At 39.1% G+C, this 19,948-nt stretch overlaps 2 protein-coding genes across 7 annotated transcripts in view; one reads left to right on the forward strand and one right to left on the reverse strand.

Moving 5' to 3' along the window:
• Window positions 1-8,675, reverse strand: part of IKZF3 (IKAROS family zinc finger 3) — a 110,105-nt gene extending 101,430 nt beyond the window's left edge. The window contains exon 1 of the mRNA XM_003778862.5: window positions 6,410-8,675. Within this exon, the coding sequence (XP_003778910.1) occupies window positions 6,410-6,416 (7 nt within the window). The 5' untranslated portion in view covers window positions 6,417-8,675. The remainder of the gene's footprint in view (window positions 1-6,409) is intronic.
• A 494-nt stretch (window positions 8,676-9,169) lies between these two features.
• On the forward strand, window positions 9,170-19,463 carry ZPBP2 (zona pellucida binding protein 2). 6 transcript variants are annotated; one of them, XM_054546328.2, is made up of 8 exons: window positions 9,170-10,497; window positions 10,814-10,879; window positions 13,053-13,178; window positions 13,823-13,984; window positions 14,634-14,852; window positions 15,412-15,494; window positions 17,600-17,780; window positions 18,996-19,463. In XM_054546328.2, the coding sequence occupies exons 1-8, from the start codon at window positions 10,368-10,370 to the stop codon at window positions 19,121-19,123; spliced, it is 1,095 nt and encodes a 364-aa protein (XP_054402303.1). In that variant the 5' UTR covers window positions 9,170-10,367; the 3' UTR covers window positions 19,124-19,463. The 6 variants fall into 6 exon arrangements, with proteins under 6 accessions (XP_054402303.1, XP_054402304.1, XP_054402306.1 ...); XM_054546329.2 differs by having other exon boundaries at window positions 17,600-17,750; XM_002827625.4 differs by having other exon boundaries at window positions 9,258-10,671.
• Window positions 19,464-19,948: the final 485 nt, after the last annotated feature.

The raw sequence follows: 19,948 nt of genomic DNA on the forward strand, positions 1-19,948 counted from the left end.
CAAGAAAAGAGTCAAATGACCAAACACACAGGCAACTCATTCATTAATTTATTAACAAATATGACTACAGGCCTACTATGTCCTGGGGACTGGGTTGGGTACTAGTCACCACCGATAATAAAAAGATCCCTAGCTACGCATGGTGGCACATGCCTCTAGTCCCAGCTACTCAAGAGGATGAGGTGGGAGGATCGCTTGAGCCCAGGAGTTTGAGACCAGCCTGCAATGTAGAGAGACCTCATCTCAAAAATTAAAAAAAAAAAAAAAAAAAGAGAGAGAGAGAGATCCCTAAACTTTGGAAAATAACAGTCTAGAAGGGGCTATAGGTGTATTAATCAACAAAATAAACAAGAAACCTAGTTGTATAATCCTTAGATAATTCAGAGTAGAAAAATAATAGTTTTGTACTATTTCATGAGTGACAGTATTGTAATGTTTTCCATTTCTTATTTTAAAAGTTTCCTTCATTGGCCGGGCATTGGTGGCTCACATCTGTAATCCTAGCACTTTGGGAGGCCAAGGCAAGAGAATCTTTTGTGCTCAGGAGTTCAAGACCAGCCTGGGTAACACAGCGAGACCCTGTCTCTATTAAAAAAAAAAAAAAAAAGAAAGAAAGAAAGAAAGAAAAGTTTCCTTTGTAAACCCACAATAACCTAATGTGCCAAAAATTTCATCTCTAAGAACACTACTAAGTACAATTTGTGACATATTGCCAATTCCACTGTTACAAAAAATCACTCAGTAAGCTGATTTTAAGTACTGACAATAAGTAAAGAGTAATGCACTTTGTTTCATATCCATTATCAAGTACCTAGTTTTTTCTTTCTTTGTTTGTTTTGAGATGGGGTCTCACTCTGTCGCCCAGGCTGGAGTGCAGTGGCGCGATCTTGGCTCACTGCAACCTCCGCCTCCCAGGTTCAACCAATTCTCCTGTCTCAGTCTCCCGAGTAGCTGGGACTACAGGCGCCTGTAACCATCAAGTACCCAGTTTTTAAATATCCCCTGGATTGGACACATATCTAACATACTATTGTCATGTGGTATTGATATTTAATATAATATGGTAATTCCATATTATTTTCATTTACTCTATACCACTTTGGACTTAAATTTTTTGTTGTTGTTGTTGAGACAGGTTCTCACTCTGTTGCCCAAGCTGGAGTGCAGTGGCGTCATTACAGCTCATTGAAGCCTCAAACTCCCAGGTCAAGCCATCCTCCCACCTCAGCCTCCCAAGTAGCTGGGACTACAAGTGCACACCACCACACCAGGCCAATTTATTTTTATTTTATTATTATTTTTTATGAAACAGGCCCTCACCATGTTGCCCAGGCTGGTCTCAAATTCCTGGCCTCAAGAAATCCTCCCACCTTGGCCTCCCAAAGTGCTGGGATTACAGGTGTGAGCCACTGTGCTCAGCCCTTAAATTTTTTAAGTAACTTTTTAATTAAAAAAAAAAAAACCTTTTAATTTTGGATGCAAAAACCAGATTTCAATTAGACTGAAAAAATAACCTCATTCAGAATCACTAGGGATAAAAGTATTTTGATGAGTTATATAGTAATATTAATTAATAAAGTTATACACAGATTACTTTTCAAACAATCTACATATATTATAAATAAATTATAATTATTGTTTCATTATTGCATCTTTTTTTTAGTGATCCAAAAGGCCTTGGTGTCATCCTTATTTATTTTTTTTTTTTGAGACAGGGTCTTGCTCTGTTGCCAGGCTGCGGCATACTCATGTCAGTGCAGTGGCATGCTCATGGCTCACGGTAGCCTTGACCTCTCAGGCTCAAGCCATCTTCCTACCTCAGCCTCCCAAGTAGCTATTACTACAGGCATGTGCTACCACGCCTGGCTAATTTTTGTAGTTTTTGTAGAGTCAGGGTTTTACCATGTTGCCCAGGCTGGTCTTGAAGTCCCAGGCTCAAGCAATCTGCCCACCTCAGCCTCCCAAAGCGCTAGGATTACAGGCGTGAGCCACCACTCCCGGCCTCATCCTTGTAATTTCTAATTATCATAAATATACCAGTTAATAAGCAGCTAAATTTAATAAAGGCTAAATAGCAGAGTACATTCCATGGCCTTGTGATGTGTAGGGTCTTTTTTCAAAATAATTAATGAATCCCTAGGACAAAAAACATTTATTGAGCACCTACTATATGCAAGTTTCTGTGTTAATCACTCAGTTCTTCTCATACATGGTCTGGAACTATAGCTTGACATATAAGCCAATTATCGTTGGACATCTATCTAGGCCAGGTGCAGTGGCTCACTCCTGTAATCTCAGCACTTGGGAAGGTTGAGGCAGAAGGATCATTTGTGGCCAGGAATTCAAAACCAATCTGAGCAACATAGCGAGACCCCATTTCTACAAAAAATAAAAGATAATAAATCAGCAAGTCATGGCGGTTTGTACAATAAATTACCAGGTTATGTTGGTGGATGCCTGTAGTCCTAGCTACTCAGAAGGTTGAGGCAGGAGGATCGTCTGAGCCTAGGAGTTTGTGGTAGCCTGGGCAACAGAGCGAGAACTATCTCTTAAAAAAACAAACAAAACTGGATGTCTGATAAAAGATCTACCAACAATCTTTTAGTCCTAAATAAGTGTAAGTATATACATTTATATATGAATGAAAAGTTTATAACAATGTATTTTTAAAGTATCCCTTGAAAGTGTATGCTATTTTTATGGCATCATCTATATCTTACTGACTGAGAAAACAAATTTCTGCTCATATTCAATGGATATTTTAACGGACTAATTGTGATCCTGAAATCTGCTTATGTAAATTTAACAGTTAAAATTTGGCTTTACACAAAAAAGAATGAAATCATATCCTTTGCAACAACATGGATGCAGCTGGAGGCCATTATTCTTAGTGAATTAACACAGAAACAGAAAACCAAATACCGCATGTTCTCACTTACGAGTGGGAGCTAAACACTGGGTACACATAGACTGTTATGAATTAATGTGACCCCCAAATTAGACACTGACGACCCCAAAATGGGGAAGGGTGGGAGGAGGGCAAGGGTTGAAAAACTACCTATAGGATACTATGCTCATTATTTGGGTGACAGGATCAATAGAAGCCCAAACCTCAGCATCACATAATATACTTACATAAGAAACCTGCGCATGTACCCCCTAAGTCTAATTTTGTTAAAATTGGCTTTAAGTGACAGTCTAGCAAAAATATCCAATAACATTTTTGTTTTCCAAGCTGTCTTTTTCAATTATACAGTTTAAATGCTTAAAAAATTACTGAGTTTTATCAAAGAATTACTAGCCCCAATCTCCTACTTTAAAAATTTATTTAAATAAAATGCATCACAATAAACATAATAAAAAGTACTTTTTCAGCACTATTTTAATTGAATGCAACAAATTCTGAGGGCCTTCTATGAACCAGAAACTGTCCTTGGCATTCAGTGTACAAAAACAAGACACAGTCTCTGTTCTCCAGAAGCTGAAAGACCAGAGGGGGAATAAACACCTAAATCAATAAATAATTTCAACACAATGTGGTAGATATACACAGAAAGGAGAGGCCCTTAGCTGAGGTGAAGGAACATGAGAGACTGGGTAGGGGTGATCACCAGAAGGCACTAGGAGGAGGTCATCAGAAGAAGGTCATCGTAGAGCCTTCATGGCGATGATGCCTGAGCAGAGTCTTGAAAAATGAGTAGGCATAAGCAAGTAGAGAATGGGTGAACATAATAGCAAAGACATGGAAGCGTGAAATAGCATACTGGATTAAAGGAAGCACAAACAGGAATTTTGAAAAATTATGTTCTACCAGGACGCCATGGCTTTTCTGTGGCTTTTGTTTCTTAAAACCTTCATATTTCATCCTCCATACGCTCACAACGGAGGGCAAACAGATTCCATCATCTACAGGTTTTATCTCTATTAATCTCAGCCATCCAGAACATGGAAAGTGACCTGAAACAAAAAACTACTACCACAAAATCTATGTGGTAAGAAATATAAGCTGACATCAAGAAGGAGACAAAAATTGTACAATATCCTAGGTATGTTTGGTGTAGGGGCATTCTGCTCAAAACCCCTGTGAGAATATATTACGGAATAATACATGATCTGATGGTGAGAACAGTAACTCAGAGTTGCCGAGATAAACTTATCTCTTGTGTACCTTGCTTATAAAGCAGGGAGCTGTGTAATAAATATACTTAGAAAAATCTTTACTCAATATTGTTAAAAATAAAAATGTTTTACATTAAATAAGAAGTCTGCCATTACCTGTGAAATTCATGTTTGTGAACCACCTCATTTCCCGACCATAACAGACAGAAGAGATGTTATAGTACAAATAATAAAATTTGTACTATAACAGAGTCTTTGGGTAGAAAATATTTAAGGTCACAGATTGTGAGAAAATTAAAAAGTTATAGCTTCTGATTTAGTATATTCATTAAATCTTCATTTCTACAAGATTTCTATTTCAAAAGCTTATTCATCTGACACCTTCATACATAGAAAGTCTCAATAAATTAATTAAAATTTTAATGAATTTGTTAAATGACTTCATATGCTGAAGGAATGATATACAGTATTGCATTGTACAATAAGCTGTTATGAATCAATGTGACCCCCAAATTGGGCAAAAAATAAAGGTATTCCATGAAGTATTCTACTTTCTTACATTGCCAAGAGAGGTATACACTATAGACCAATTCTCTATTCTAGACTGAGATCAAAACCACAAGATGATATAAAAATATTTTAAATATCAAAAACATGGGCCAGATTAGTCTATTTTGGGTAGCTATAATGAACTAGATATTTTACCACATCAAATACTCTATCCGCAAGGACCTGACATTAAAATAGCCAAATTCACATAATTAACCTCTTTTTAAAATTTAAATGTTAAAGTTTTTTCATTAAGCATAATCTATACTATCTATCTCCATGGACCTATAAATTTAATCTAATTATGTAAACACAACTTTAAAAAATTATTGATCTATATTCTCTTTCCATTTATAGTCTACACATTCTAAATTAAATTCTACACAAGTTTTCCTTCTTTTCTTCTTAAGGGAGTCTTCATCCAGGCTTATTAAACATCTGTGTTAGTACACCAATAACCTAAGATATGCTATTTAGTTTCTTTATTGCACATTAAATAAATGAATTTGGAAGTATTAACACTTATAGAGAAATACTCCAGTTTCTATGGATTTACACGATTCTGTGCATTATCCTTGATACGTGGTATGGTTAAGGCTAGGAAAAATAGTGTCGGAGTACTGATTTATAATTTCATAAAAACAAATTAATCATTTGTAATAATTAAAGCATAAGAGCTTTTCGAAAATTATTTTTCCCATAGTATACAACAGCCCGACTTTTTTTCCTTGTTATTGGCCAATAAAATCTTTGTTAAAAATTACACTTCAATAAACCATTACTTAAATGTTAAAAATGCAAAATTTTTAAAGTTTTCAAGCCCTAATTTTAAAAATTAAAAGCATGAAGTTTTTGCTATTTTAACAACTTCATATACTCTAGAAATAAAGCTGCCAAAGATCAGTTCATTGTTAATTAGAGATCCTTCCATTATGAAGAAAATATCCACAATCTTCATATTTATCAAAGTAACATTTTAGTTAGGTGTCAATATCTCATTTTTAATAGACTGAAATTCTGAATTTCTTAATCCTAACATCCCCCCGAGTTGAGATGCATTTGCCATTTTCAAGGTTTTAGAAACACTTGTTGAAAAGACCATTGAAGAGTTTACAGTAGCAGTGTGAAATTTTAGGTATCCCAAGGAAGCACAGAATGAAAAATGTTTGAGAAGCAAGGATAGTGTTACGACTTTCAAAATTAATTCATATTAAACTCCTAATGTGAACCTGATTTTTGCGTTGGGTAAAGAAGACTCATTAGAAGATCGAGTTCCAAGGGAACTGCAAATGCCAACCGCTTTAAAATGTACCTTTCCCATATGACACCATTTACCCTTGGAAGAAAACAAGTTACTCAGATTAGCCTAATTCCAATAAACACTGAGGCCATGAAGGAAAAAATATCCAAAAGGGTTGGTTATTCCACCCCCAGATTTGCAGCCATTTCAGGGACACCTCTTAAGTGCTCTTCCTCTGCAGATGTAGGGTAGACCCCCCATGTCTGACAACCCTTTAGAAATAAAATTGCGAAGAAGTTATCACTTTCTAAAGGGCGGGGGAAGGACAAGTGAGAGACGTAAGAGAACCGACGCGCTTTGTCCTCTGAAATACCTCATATTTACTTTTGACAAAAGAAGTAAATAGAAGCAAAACTGAGATTCAGAAGAAACTCTTTCTGCTGCTTGCACAGGTCAAGTTTCTCAAAGACCCCGGAGAAAAGAAGCGGGCTAGAGGCTCACCTTCCATGTCGCTGCCGGGCTGGGCTGGAGCTGCCGCTGTGGCTACCCGGCCTTTCCACGTGCTCCTGCCGTCGCCTGGACTCAGCGCGCAGCTGGCGGGAGATTCCCAGCGCGGGGAGTCCCCGGGATCCGGCAGCCGCGTCGACGCAGACTGAAAGGGGCAGGAGCCGGCGACCTGCCGGTGAGCGGGGTTACAGCGGCGCTGGCTGGCGGCGGCTTTAAAGGACGCTGGCCGCGGAGTGCCGCGGGTTCCGCGCCTCCAGCCCCCTTTTGAATGTCAAACCCAAGGAACTCCGACGGGATGGAAATGTCGCATCACTAAATTGTCTCAAAATGTCTATTTTAGAAGGATAATGGATGAGAAAAGTAACATCACACGGAGGGTTGGGGGTCAGCCTTGCTTTCTTGGCAAGCTCAAGTTCAAAGACGTTTATCTTAAATTGAGGAAGATCTGGAACTTTTTGTCTAGATTCAGTGATAACAGCCGTGGAAAGTATCAATGAGAACCCCCTTCTTTCAAAGTATTTTTTTTCCTTCCTCACTTTTTCATTTCACATGGTAAAAGTTTTTGGTCCAAGTTTTCAGAAAGACAGTTGGAAAGGATTTTGGTACTTCTATCAATTCAACTTTTTAATTTTTGGAAGCAATTATCTCACTTTTGTTTTCCCTCTGGGAACTGCTTGATTTATTTGCCACCACTCACACAATACTACCCACTCTATATAAATAGAGGGAGTGTTTTATAGAGTGTGTTTATTTTCTCCCAGCCTGCCTTCTTCTAAATACACACCTTACAAAAATACATATATGATGTACCAGAAAATTAAGCAAAGAAAGTAGAGCTAAGGGTGGAAGGTGGGGCCAGTAAGATTGTATAATTAACTTAAAGATGTTAGTATACAGATATGCATCAGTCAACATCTTCTCCCAACACCCTCCCTACTGTCCAGAGGTAAAGCATACATTTGACTGCAGAGAGAGGAAAGGGGAAGTGACCACAAAACTGTTTTTCAAAGCAGAACTTTTCTTTACATTGAGGTCTAAGGGACATTGTTCAGGTGAGCCCTTCTAAAGATATGCAGCGTGTGAGACAAAATACGAATGAGTCTCAAAAGGCCACTGTCACAGCTATTAGAAAATTATATTAGTGCATACAAATATATTTGAGACTTAAGGTTGAGGGTTTGTGCATCAGCTGTCCATATCAGAAGAAACCCACACTTACAAGTTAAAGTATACATGCTGTAATTTTATGAATTGTAGCTTTAAACAATAGTATGTCGTTGGTATAGGCAGTCTATGTGATGTGTGTATATATAAATATATTCAAGTGGGTGAAAAACTACACTGGCTTTAAGCACCACAGTAGCATCTCTATAACAGTATGAGTTGGGAGTTCTGCAGGATGTCAATTTTGGAGAAATAATCTAAACACTATGTCTAATTTTAGTACTGAAAGGGGAAATTTGTTGTTTGTTAGTTTCTAAAAGCAAAAATAGCACATCAAAAGTAGCAGAAGAGGAACTGTAAAATTTCACAGGGATGGTATGAGGATGAAAAGTTATTTGGTTATGAAAAAGTTGTAAGCCAGGCGCAGTGGCTCACGCCTGTAATCCCAGCACTTTGGGAGGCCAAGGCAGGTGGATCATGAGGTCAGGAGATCGAGACCAGCCTGGCCAACATGGCAAAATACTATCTCTACTAAAAATACAAAAACTAGCTGGGCGTGGTGGTGCATGCCTCTAATCCTAGCTACTCAGGAGGCTAAGGCAGGAGAATCGCTTGAACCCAGCAGGCGGAGGTTGCAGTGAGCCGAGATCTTGCCACTGAACTCCAGCCTGGGCAACAGAGCGAGACTTCGTCTCAAAAAAAAAAAGTTGTAAGGAAACTTTATGATTTTCCATTACAATGTTCTTCTGTATATTTGACAGTGGAACGTGTTAGTACTCTGTAAATAGTTCAATACTGAGTATTTTGGACTCCCGAGAGTGATACCTAAGGGGATTAAAAGTGGATTGGTAAAAGAACTTATGTAGCTACTCCACCTTCAAGGCGATGCAGCATAAATCCCCACTCCTTAAGTGTGGGTGCACAAAGTGACTTCCTTCCGAAGAGTATAGTATGAAAGCAGGGGAATAAGTTGACAGTGGAGAAACCTGAAAAACAGTACCTCAGCCAGCAGACCAAGGTTAACATCAAGTGATAAGGCATGTTGATAGTATGTCCCCTTGATATGATGTGATGAGAATGTCATTTTATCTCTGTAATCTTCCTCCTAAGAATCCATAATTCTAGTCTAATATGGAGAAAGACACCAAATTCCAGTAGAGAGGCATTCTACAAAATACCTCACCAATTAAAGCCAGGTCAAGACCTTCAAACACAAAAAAAGTCTGACACAGCCAAGGGGAATCTAAGGAGATATGATGACTACAGGTAATGTGGGATCCCGCATGAGATCCTGGAGCAAAAAAACAAACGAGGTAGGGAGGACATTGAGTAAAAAACTAAGGAAATCTGAATAAAGTTTGGACTTCAGTTAATACTAATATATCTATATCCGTTCATTAATTGTAAGAAATGTACCATACCAATGTAAGATGTCAATAATAGGGAAAATTAGGAGGGAGTATGTAAAAACTCTCTGTACTGTTTTTGCAATTTTTCTGTAAATCTAAAACTCTTCTAAAACAAAAAGTTTATATAAAAAGAGTGGATGGGTACTTTTGACAGACAACTATTACTCATTTGGTTAAGTCTCCTCTCATAGGATTTAGTTTATCACATAGGATTTACAAGGATCAATTACTTACAATAACCGAGAAGTCAATAAAACACACTGTGGATATATAATGTACTTTGACTAAAACTGGAATGACGAACTTGTAGGGAATCAAAGATAATGCCTAAATCTGTCTTCATTATCATCACCTTAAGAAGAGAACAGTTGAGACCAGACCATGAATCCAGACATGGTAACTGACAATGGGTGGATCTGACTCACTGAGTCACATTTCATGGCTTATGCTATATAGGTAAAATTAACAGTGACTAAAAATGAAATTACTGACAAAGGTTGCTCCTGGACCATATGAGAGAGTCCAAGTACTGACTCGGCTCAAAGGAAATAAAACCGAAAACTCTTGATCTCACCCAAAATAACCATTCTGCACCCTGTCTGAACCTTGGGCTCTCTCTACTAACCAGCCTACTCAAAACCACTACTGAGAGTGGTGTCCCGCTGCTAAGAAAGAGACAACACACAGGGCCTTTCGGGCCACCAAACTAGTGGCCAAGAAGGAACCATCAAAGACGCGGGCATGATCCCCTTTGGAGCTCCCCGATCTTGACTAATCATCCATCCCTACAGAAAAGGCCAATGGGCCTTACAACTGGGCCCATTTTTAAAACAAGGTCACGTCATCAACCTAGATACGTTTGCACTGCGGGAGGTCTCTCACATCGCCTCATACTTGAAGTGAAAATGAAGATTCAACGTTCCTCTAGAGTGGGAAGGCCCGGAGGCGCCTTCTTGGCTCAGTAGTGGCTCTTCTGGGTCTTGGTCTTGCTGGTAAAGAATGCAATTAGGTAAAAATCGCGTGTCAGTTTGAAAGAGATTCGACACAGTTTCAGCGTTCATGAGAAGAGAGGCGTAGGAAATCCCCACGCGGGCCTCTCTGCTTCACGTGAGGAGGAAATTGTCACAAGTCTCTGCCTTCCTCAGGTCCCCTTCCTAGGGTATTCCTCATCGCATCCCCTAGCCGCCCTACGCCACCACGGTCCTTGGGACCTGCGGTGTTCTCTCCTTGATCCCTTCAGCCCCTAGACTGGGGAATCCCCAGAACGCGACACCGTGGCTTCTTTTCCTTTATTCTCTTCCTCCCTTCCTCTCCGCTGAGACAGCAAGGGGCCAGGAGCGCGGGAAAATGGCGCCGGAGGCGAGGCGCGAAGAGTTGGCATGCCTGCTGCAGCGTGGGCGCGAGAGGATCTGGCGTTCGCCTGCTGCGCCATCGCCCCGCCCCCGCGCGCGAGAATCGAAGCACGCACGCGTTCTCCTGCGCGTCCGCTCCCGCGGTGGCGACCGACGGGTAGGGGAGGCGACCCCGGCGTTCTGCTCCGCACTGTGGAGGAGGTGGGGAGGTGTTGGGCCAGGGCTGAGGTAGGAGGGAGTCTGTCCCTCGACGCCTCCTGCGACGCCAGCCCCTGAGCCGTGATGCGAACGTGGGTCCTACTCCCCGCGGTGCTCTGGTGCCTCACAGGAGGTGGGGCTCCCTCCGCCCGGTCCCCAGGCCTCTCCCTCTGCCCGAGCTTCCCGGTCTTGCCTCCTTCGCCTCGTCGTGCCCTGCCCGACTCTGAACCCCGCTCCTCTTCTAACTAAAAGTCAGTGTTTTCTTTCCTCCGCAGTCCGATGCCCGCGTTCTACCTTATTCAATACGAAGGGCTTCATTTATGGCAAGACAGGACAGCCAGGTAATAAGGGCCTCTGCACACGCGGGCCCATTGGAGGGGCCGGAACTGCGAAGCTCTTCCCGGAAGAGCTTCCTGGAGAGAAGGGGAACGAGCCAGCGTTTATTGAGCATCTATTATACTGAGCATCTGCTTGGCATTTCACGACGGTCGCATTTTTTCGTCCTTACAGCGACCCCTATTGTGTCGCCTTGCTTTAAAGCCTTACAGCTCACAAAGGGCTGGGATTTATTCCAGATCTCTTTCTCTGATGCCATCTCACTTCCAGGTGTCTCTGCTGCTTTGCAACGCGGGAAACCCACGCAAAGGAGTGATTTCCAAGGCCTTCTGTTTGGAATATCTTTAATCCTCTTATTAACTGGAAAAACTCCCACGCATCCTTCAGGGCTCAGCTCAAATGTCCTTTATCTCTGCAGTGAAACTTTCCCAAGGAAAATTAGTTACATAGCTAATTTTAGATAAATTGAGCCAGTTGATAGAACTTGTCATGTTTAGACTCCTTCTGTGTTTGGGTTCTCTCCCCGACCCCCAACCAAATTGTAGGACGTTGTCTTTATGTGCTCAGAGCCTGGCATTCAGTAGGCTTTAAAATTAATATCTTTCTGGGTTGCAGTGAGTCCAAGCATACCATCGTTCTGTCCACCAAACCAGAAACAAGAAGTAATCGCACATCTTCCTAGTATGCCCCAGATAGGCTTAATTATTGTTCCCAATGGGGAAAATTTACGGTTAAACATCAGGTTTCCCTTAGGGTGATCATGATCATCTTTCTTTCTTTTCTCTCTTTCTTTCTTTCTTTCCTTTCTTTCTTTCTTTTTTTGACAGTCTCACTCTGTCGCCCAGGCTGGCCATTGATCTCTCTTTCTTTTTCTTTTCTTTTCTTTTCTTTCTTTTCTTTCCTTTCTTTATTTTTTGACAGTCTCACTCTGTCGCCCAGGCTGGAGTGCAATGGCACAATCTCGGCTCACTGGAACCTCCGCCTCCTGGGCTCAAGAGATTCTCCTGCCTCAGCCTCCCTAGTAGCTGGGATTACAGGCGTGCACCACTACACCTAGCTAATTTCTGTATTTTTAGTAGAGACAGGGTTTCACCATGTTGGCCAGGCTGGTCTCGAACTTCTGACCTCAGGTGATCCACACTCCTTAGCCTCCTAAAGTGCTGGGATTACAGGCATGAGCCACAGCACCAGCCAATCTTTTGTTTTTGTTTTTGTTTTTTTTTTTAAAAAAAGACAGCATCTCACTCCATTGCCCAGGCTGGAGTGCAGTGGTGTGATCTCGGCTGGCTGCAACCTCCGCCTCCTGGATTCAAGCAATTCTTCTGCCTCAGCCTCCCAAGTAGCTGGGATTACAGGCGCCCACCACCATGCCTGGCAAATTTTTTTATATTTTTAGTAGAGACGGGGTTTCACCATTGTTGGCCAGGCTGGTCTTGAACTCCGGAGCTAGGTGACCCACCCACCTCGGCCTCCCAAAGTGCTGGGATTACAGGCATGAGCCACCGCTCCCGGCTGATCATCTTTAAAATAGTTTTGCTGAAGTCTTTTTCTGAACTTTCTTTGAGAGGGAGTCTTGCTTTGTTGCCCAGGTGGGAGTGCAGTGGTGCAGTCTCGGCTTACTGCAGCTTCTGCCTCCTGGGTTCAAGTGAGTCTCCTCCCTCAGCCTCCCGGGTAGCTGGGATTATAGGCCCTCATTACCACGCCAAGCTAAATTTTGTGTTTTTAGTAGAGAGGGGGTTTTGCCATTTTCTTCAGGCTGGTCTTAAACTCCTGGACTCAAGCGATCCGCTCCCTCGGCCTTCCAAAATGCTGGGATTACAGGCGTGAGCCACCGTGCCCAGGCCTTTTCTGAACTTTGAATTGCTTCCACCAGCCCTCCAAAAAATTATGATTTGAGTGAGTTCTGAATCTGTACATTAAAATGAACTTTAAATGTATCGTGTATTTTTATAAACTGTAATATGGAAAAATATCATGAATCAGTGTAGAGTTTTTAAAAACTTACTATGAGAAGCAAAAAGGACTTCAGACGAGCGTTCTAAATGTTATATATTGATTTTTAAAATAGTGAAATCCAACAAGAACTAATTTGTGTCTTCAGCACAAAATGGTAGGAGTATATTTCTTAATTTAATTTTGCTATATAATGTAGTTATACATTATTTTATTTCATCACAGACAAAATATATGTAAAGTTACATCAAAATAGTCCAGTCCTTATGTGTATGGATTTTAAGCTTTCTAAAAAAGAAATAGTGGACCCCACCTACTTATGGATTGGGCCTAATGAAAAGACGTTGACAGGTAAATTTGATTTTAATATGTACTTTATTTTAATGATGTGAACGTATTTTTAGAAAATCACTATTACTTATTGGAAAGAACAAATTGAAATTTAATTTTAATGGCAGTTTCTCTTGCTCCCTACTTAGAAAAATCATGTTATATTTTGGCCACTTCCTTATTTTCTCCTTATGCAAAAACTGAAGCAGTAATTTTTGTGCCCTGCTTCTCAGAGCTGTATTAATTCAAAGGTCTTTATAAAACCTAAAATTTATCATTGTAGTACCAGTAATAGGAGATGAAATATCTAATATATAATTTTTCATCATGTTAGAGTGCCTTGGAACATAAGTATTATTAATTAGTTTCTTGTCTGAAGAAATTGTATAATACTACAGAGCAGTGTAATCTTTTTCTGAATTACTGGTATGAACCAATTGAAACTAGATGCCAAGAAACAAAGAAAACCAAAATATATTTCAAAAGTGTACTTATCTCATGTCGTCTTCCACAGAGTAATATGACAGAATTAAGATTTTGTGGGATTCTTAAAGTTGAGATAGTTCATTAATTTTTAAAATTTTTGTATCTATTTGTAACTCCAAGTGTACTAAATAATGTTTGATATGTTATATGTTAAATAAGTAATCTACTATTCTGTTTAGGAAATAATAGAATAAATATAACTAAAACTGGACAGCTGATGGTGAAAGATTTTTTGGAGCCTTTGTCTGGACTTTACACATGTACTCTTTCTTATAAGACTGTTAAAGCAGAAACCCAAGAAGAAAAAACAGTCAAAAAGAGATATGACTTTATGGTCTTTGGTAAGAATTTAGGCACATTTTAACTTATACATTTAGTTTGGATCGTAATTAAGTGTATGGTTTCTTCATTTAATGAAAATGAGTCTGTAATAGGTGACTGTCACCAATTATGACTTACAAAATATTTTGGGATGTATTTGACTAAGCAAACTCTTAAGTTGACATCAAGATAGTTTATCCTAAAATAATCTTCTTTCAGCTCCCTACTTGCCTCTATCTAGATATGCAAGCACATTTACTTTATCACAATTTAGCAGGTAATTTAAAAACTGATCTTTAATTCTATAAAAGCAAGTTAATGATCCTTTCACTGGGTTGTGCTGACAGCAATGACAATTTCTGTGAATTAAGGCCCTCCCCAAAAAGTCTTTCTTTTTCTTGATACTGTTATCTATATAGTCAACCCACAGAAGCCATTTCTCTTGTTGTACCAAGTAGATAATGTATCAGATGAAAATAACGTTTTTCATTAAAGTTAATAGTTTTATGTATTTTTGTGAGGACTAACTGATAAAACGTTATTAGATAAGTTTCTATGCTGATTGCAAGATTGATGGGATTTAGTATTACATGGTATTTGAAAATTGTTTGGTAGAGGAAATTAATGCTAGGCACGATTGTTTTCACTCTCATCTTTCTTTTTTTAAAGCCTATCGAGAACCTGATTATTCATATCAGATGGCTGTACGTTTTACCACAAAGTCTTGTATAGGGAGATACAATGATGTATTCTTTAGAGTGCTGAAGAAAATCTTGGATAATCTAATGTCTGATTTGTCATGCCATGTCATAGAGCCATCATATAAATGCCATTCTGTTGAAATTCCAGAACATGGCCTCATATATGAGCTATTTATAGCATTTCAAGGTAAAATTTTTAAAATTTCTTTAATTTTGAATTTAGTCCTGAACCATAATAGATTACAGAATTAATTGCCATATTAATATAAGATATTTTAAAAGTAATAGGTCTTACATGTTTGTTAAGCACTAAAGTATGTAGTTGACCTTAGCCTGTTTGAGGTTTTAAAACTTAACACACTAATTAATTACTTTCAAATATGACATATTGTTGCTTCTTAAAAATCAATATTTTATTAATACAGCCTTTATGCAGCTAATGTTTCACTTATAACTTCTTACAGAATTTTAAATTGTATTTTTTAAAACTTAGTAAAAGTGAATAACCAAACCAAATTTATTTCTATTCATTTTAAAGCCTTGTAGTTACTTACATTAGCCCCCAGATGGAGTGAAACCATCAAGTATAAATTATTCAAATTGTGCACCTTGTTTTATTACTAGGATTAGATAGCTGGACTAAACATGTGCCTGCATGCACATGGAATTCAGCACTTGGACCTTTATTGAAATGTTTGGAACTTTTCAGAATCCCTTTGTGATGCTATCGTTTTTTTTCTCTTCAGTTAATCCTTTTGCCCCAGGGTGGAAAGGTGCTTGCAATGGATCTGTTGACTGTGAAGATACCACTAATCATAATATCCTCCAGGTGAGAATTTCATGGTACGGAAGAAGTATTTGTCTTTTTCTTTTTTTAGAGACAGGGTGTCACCCAGGCTGGAGTGCAGTGGTGCGACCATAGCTCACTGCAGCCGAAAACTCCTGGGCTCAAGTGATCTTCCTGCTCAGCCAAGGAGGAAGTATTTGAAAATCAATAAAGCTATTTAAAAAATTGTTGTAAATACTTCGTTATATTGAAACGTTTCTTTAAAAACCTATTTCTCCATCTTGTGAATATTTATCAATAATAAAAACATTTCTAAGGAGGAAAAATTATTTTTTAAAAAACGAATATGAAGTATTAATAATATTGATTTTTCAAGTATTATTGATTTTTGGTTTCAGTTTTTTAAGCTGAGATTATGAGATTCTTAGTTATTTCAAGATGTGATTTTTTTTCTTTCTCAAAAAAGAGCTGGAGTATCAAGATGTGTTATTTTGGAGTAGCACATCTGTAATATTAGATAGTTCCCAAGGTTAGTATTATGTATTTTATCTATGACAGAAGGATAGATCCCTGGTCTTTGTTCCCCAAATGATGATTAAATAGTGGCTTAAAGAACAACTTCACAAACATGTCACCCTACGTTAAGCCAATGTTGCTTCCAAAATTATATTTGTATTGGTCATAATAGTTGCTCTCCCCTCTACCATCCTCAGAGGCTAAGGACATAGTCTTAAAAATCCCTTCACTCTCTGGTCTAGTTCCTGAGCTCATGTCCTTAATTGATATTGTGCATGGCTTATGAGAAGCACTTAGTTAAAATTAGTTATTATTAAATTCTGTGCTCAAAAACCCAAAATTTACATCATCGGTTTATAATGCTGATTAAAGAAAAGTCTTTTTTTTTTTTTTTTGAGACAGAGTCTTGCTCTGTTGCCCAGGCTGGAGTGCAGTGGTGGCCATCTCAGCTCACTGCAACCTCCACCTCCCAGGTTCAAGCAATTCTCCTGCCTCAGCCTCCCAAGTAACTGGGACTAAAGGTGCACACCACCACACCCAGCTAATTTTTTGTGTTTTTATCAGAGATGGGGTTTCACCATGTTGGCTAGGCTGGTCTCAAACTCCTGACCTCAAGTGATCTGCCCATATCTGCCTCCCAAAGTGCTAGGATCACAGGTGTGAGCCACCGCGCCCGGCCAAGAAAAGTCTTACTTTCCATTTTGTTTGGCTCTTTTTCTTTGATGATCATGGAAATTAGATATAATTATCTACATATGGGATAGACATTGCAAATAATTCAAAAATCTTATTTTTTCTTTTCATTTTATTTTGTTTTGTTTTTGAGATGGAGTCTCATTCTGTCACCCAGGCTGCTGTGCAATCTCACCTCACTGCAACTTCTGCCTCTGGATTCAAGTGATTCTTGTGCCTCAGCTTCCCGAGTAGCTGGGATTACAGGTGCCTGCCACTACACCTGGCTAAGTTTTGTATTTTTTAGTGGAGACGAGGTTTCACCATGTTGGCCAGGCTGGTCTTGAACTCGTGGCCTCAAATGATCCGCCCACCTCTGCCTCCCAAAGTGCTGGGATCACAGGCGTGAGCCACCACGCCCAGCCTAATCTTAATTTTAATTTTAATTTTTATTTTTATTTATTTATTTTTTCTGAGACGAAGTCTCGCTCTGTCACCAGGCTGGAGTGCAGTGGCACGATCTCAGCTCACTGCAACCTCCGCCTCCCAGGTTCAAGCGATTCTCCTGCCTCAGCCTCCTGAGTAGCTGGGACTACAGGCACATGCCACCACACCCAGCTAATTTTTGTATTTTTAATAGAGACGGAGTTTCACCATGTTGGCCAGGATGGTCTCGAACTCTTGACCTCGCGATCTGCCCGCCTTGGCCTCCCAAAGTGCTGGGTTTACAGGCATGAGCCACCGCTCCCAGCCAATTTTTCTTAACCATTGCACATATTAATTGACAACAGTTGATAAGGTCAAGGCTAGACTAATTTTGGTGTTAACACACACCTTTTCAGGAATTTATCTACGTAAAGTATGGCATGCTTACAGTACATTATTGCCTGTGATACTGGAGGATGAATTTGGTTCGTGGTTTAGTAATTGTACCTTTCTCTGGTATTTTTCAACCTTAGGCAAGAGATCGAATAGAAGAATTTTTTCGGAGCCAAGCATATATTTTCTACCATAACTTTAATAAAACTCTACCAGCAATGCATTTTGTGGACCACAGTTTGCAAGTAGTACGTCTGGATAGCTGTCGACCAGGCTTTGGAAAAAATGAAGGTCTACACAGTAATTGTGCTAGCTGTTGTGGTAACTATAAAATATAAATATCTAAATATTTAGGTTATAGAGTCAGAAGAATATATAAGTAATTCACTTGGCATAACTGAATAGAATCTTTACAGTGATTCTCTTACCAAAAAATATATATATATATTTAGCTAAAGGGAAGTAAAAATTCAAAGCCCCAATTTTTTTTTGTTTTTTTTGAGATAGAGTCTCACTCTGTCACCCAGGCTGGAGTACAGTGGCGTCATCTGAGCTCACCACAACCTTCGTCTCCAGGGTTCAAGTGATTCTCCTGCCTCAGCCTCCCCAGTAGCTACCACAGCTGGCAATTTTTGTAAAAAGTAGAGACAGAGTTTCACCGTGTTGGCCAGGCTGGTCTCGATTGAACTCCTGACCTCAAAGGATCCGTCTGCCTTGGCTTCCCAAAGTACTGGGATTATAGGTGTGGGCTACCATGCTTGGCCCTTTTTTTTTTTTGAGATGGAATCTGGCTCTGTCACCCAGGCTGCAGTGCAGTGTGGTGCAGACTCAGCTTATGGCAACTCTGCCTCCCAAGCTCAAACCATCCTTCAACCTCAGCCTCCTGAGTAGCCAGGATTACAGGTGTGCAATCTGTAATTTTTGTATTTTTACTTGACTAATTTTTGTATTTTTAGTAGAGACAGAGTTTCGCCCTGTTGTCCGGACTGGTCTTGAATTCCTGAGCTCAAACAATCTGCCTGCCTTGGCCTCCCAAAGTGCTGGGATTACAGGCATGAGCCACGGCACCCAGCCAAAGCCCAAATTTCTAAATATAGTTATTTTAATGTATATTACTCTTCCTGATGTACTCTCTTGTATTATAAACATTTCTATAATGTTCTGTCTTAAGCTACTGTACAATGAAGGAAAACAGAATGGTCCTACCTAGAAAGCAGAGAACTAGGAAATAGGAACTAGAAAACTAGAAATAGGAACTCATAAATGGGGCACTGCAGAAGATACTGTAAAATGCTGATAGTAAAAGAAAAAATAGGATTCTCACTTTCTCCTATCTTTAAGATCATCAAATTATAAAGTTTGAAACTCACATAATCTTCCACAACTTAAATGGGCTGAACATTACCTGGTATAATATGAGTACTGAAATGGTGTGATATTAAAGGCAGATTTATATTGTTGGTATAGAATACCTCCAAGTGGTAGAGGCATAAAATACCTCTAAATTATAATTACTCCCTGTGTTTTCCTCTGCAGTGGTTTGTAGTCCTGCGACTTTTAGTCCTGATGTTAATGTAACTTGTCAGACCTGCGTTTCCGTCCTTACCTATGGAGCTAAATCTTGCCCACAAACTTCAAACAAAAATCAGCAATATGAAGATTAGAGGTGAAAGCGTTGTTACTTACTTGTGGAAGTCGGGGACATAAGATGATTTTCACATCCCAGAGCATCATAGATATAGTTCCATTAAGTAAAATCAGTAATACCAAACCACTGGAAAACATGCATTTTAGAAACTTTAAAATAAATGGTTAACATGGCATTTCTAAGAAGGCATTTAATCCAGTATCTCTAGTGTACAAAGGAAACTTGAAGTTTTAATGGATTATTTTTAATGAAATGTTTTATTGTTTACAAACGGTATGTTGCTGTGTACCTAAGAGTATAGTAAAGTCAAGAAGAGTATCAAAGTATAATAAAATAAAAATTTTATACTCTCCATATATTTATTTGTTTGGAATCACTCTTGTATGATATAAAGGCGTGTATATTATCTTTGTATTAGAACCAAAAAAGTTATTTATTTTGGTCCCTATGATTTTATTTTTTAAGACAAATTAATATACTGTATTTTTTAAAGTATAGGTTTAGGTTTACAGAATAATAGAGCAGATAATATATAGAGTTCCATACACCCACCGCACCCCATACCCTCATTCCTCCTTACACAATTTCTCCTATTATTAAGATGTTGCATTAGTGTGGCACATTTGTTACAGATGATGAACCAATATTAATTTATTATTAATTATAGCCCATAGTTCACATTAAGATTCATTGTGTTGTAAGGTTATGTGGGTTTTGACAAATTCATGATGGCATGTGTGCACCATTGCAGTCTCATACAGAATAGTTTCACCACCCTCAAAATCATCTGTGCTTCACTTATTTATCCCTCCTCCCGTGCCCTGGCAACCACTGATCTTTT

Source organism: Pongo abelii, chromosome 19, assembly GCF_028885655.2.
Source record: "Pongo abelii isolate AG06213 chromosome 19, NHGRI_mPonAbe1-v2.0_pri, whole genome shotgun sequence".
NCBI lineage: Eukaryota > Metazoa > Chordata > Mammalia > Primates > Hominidae > Pongo > Pongo abelii.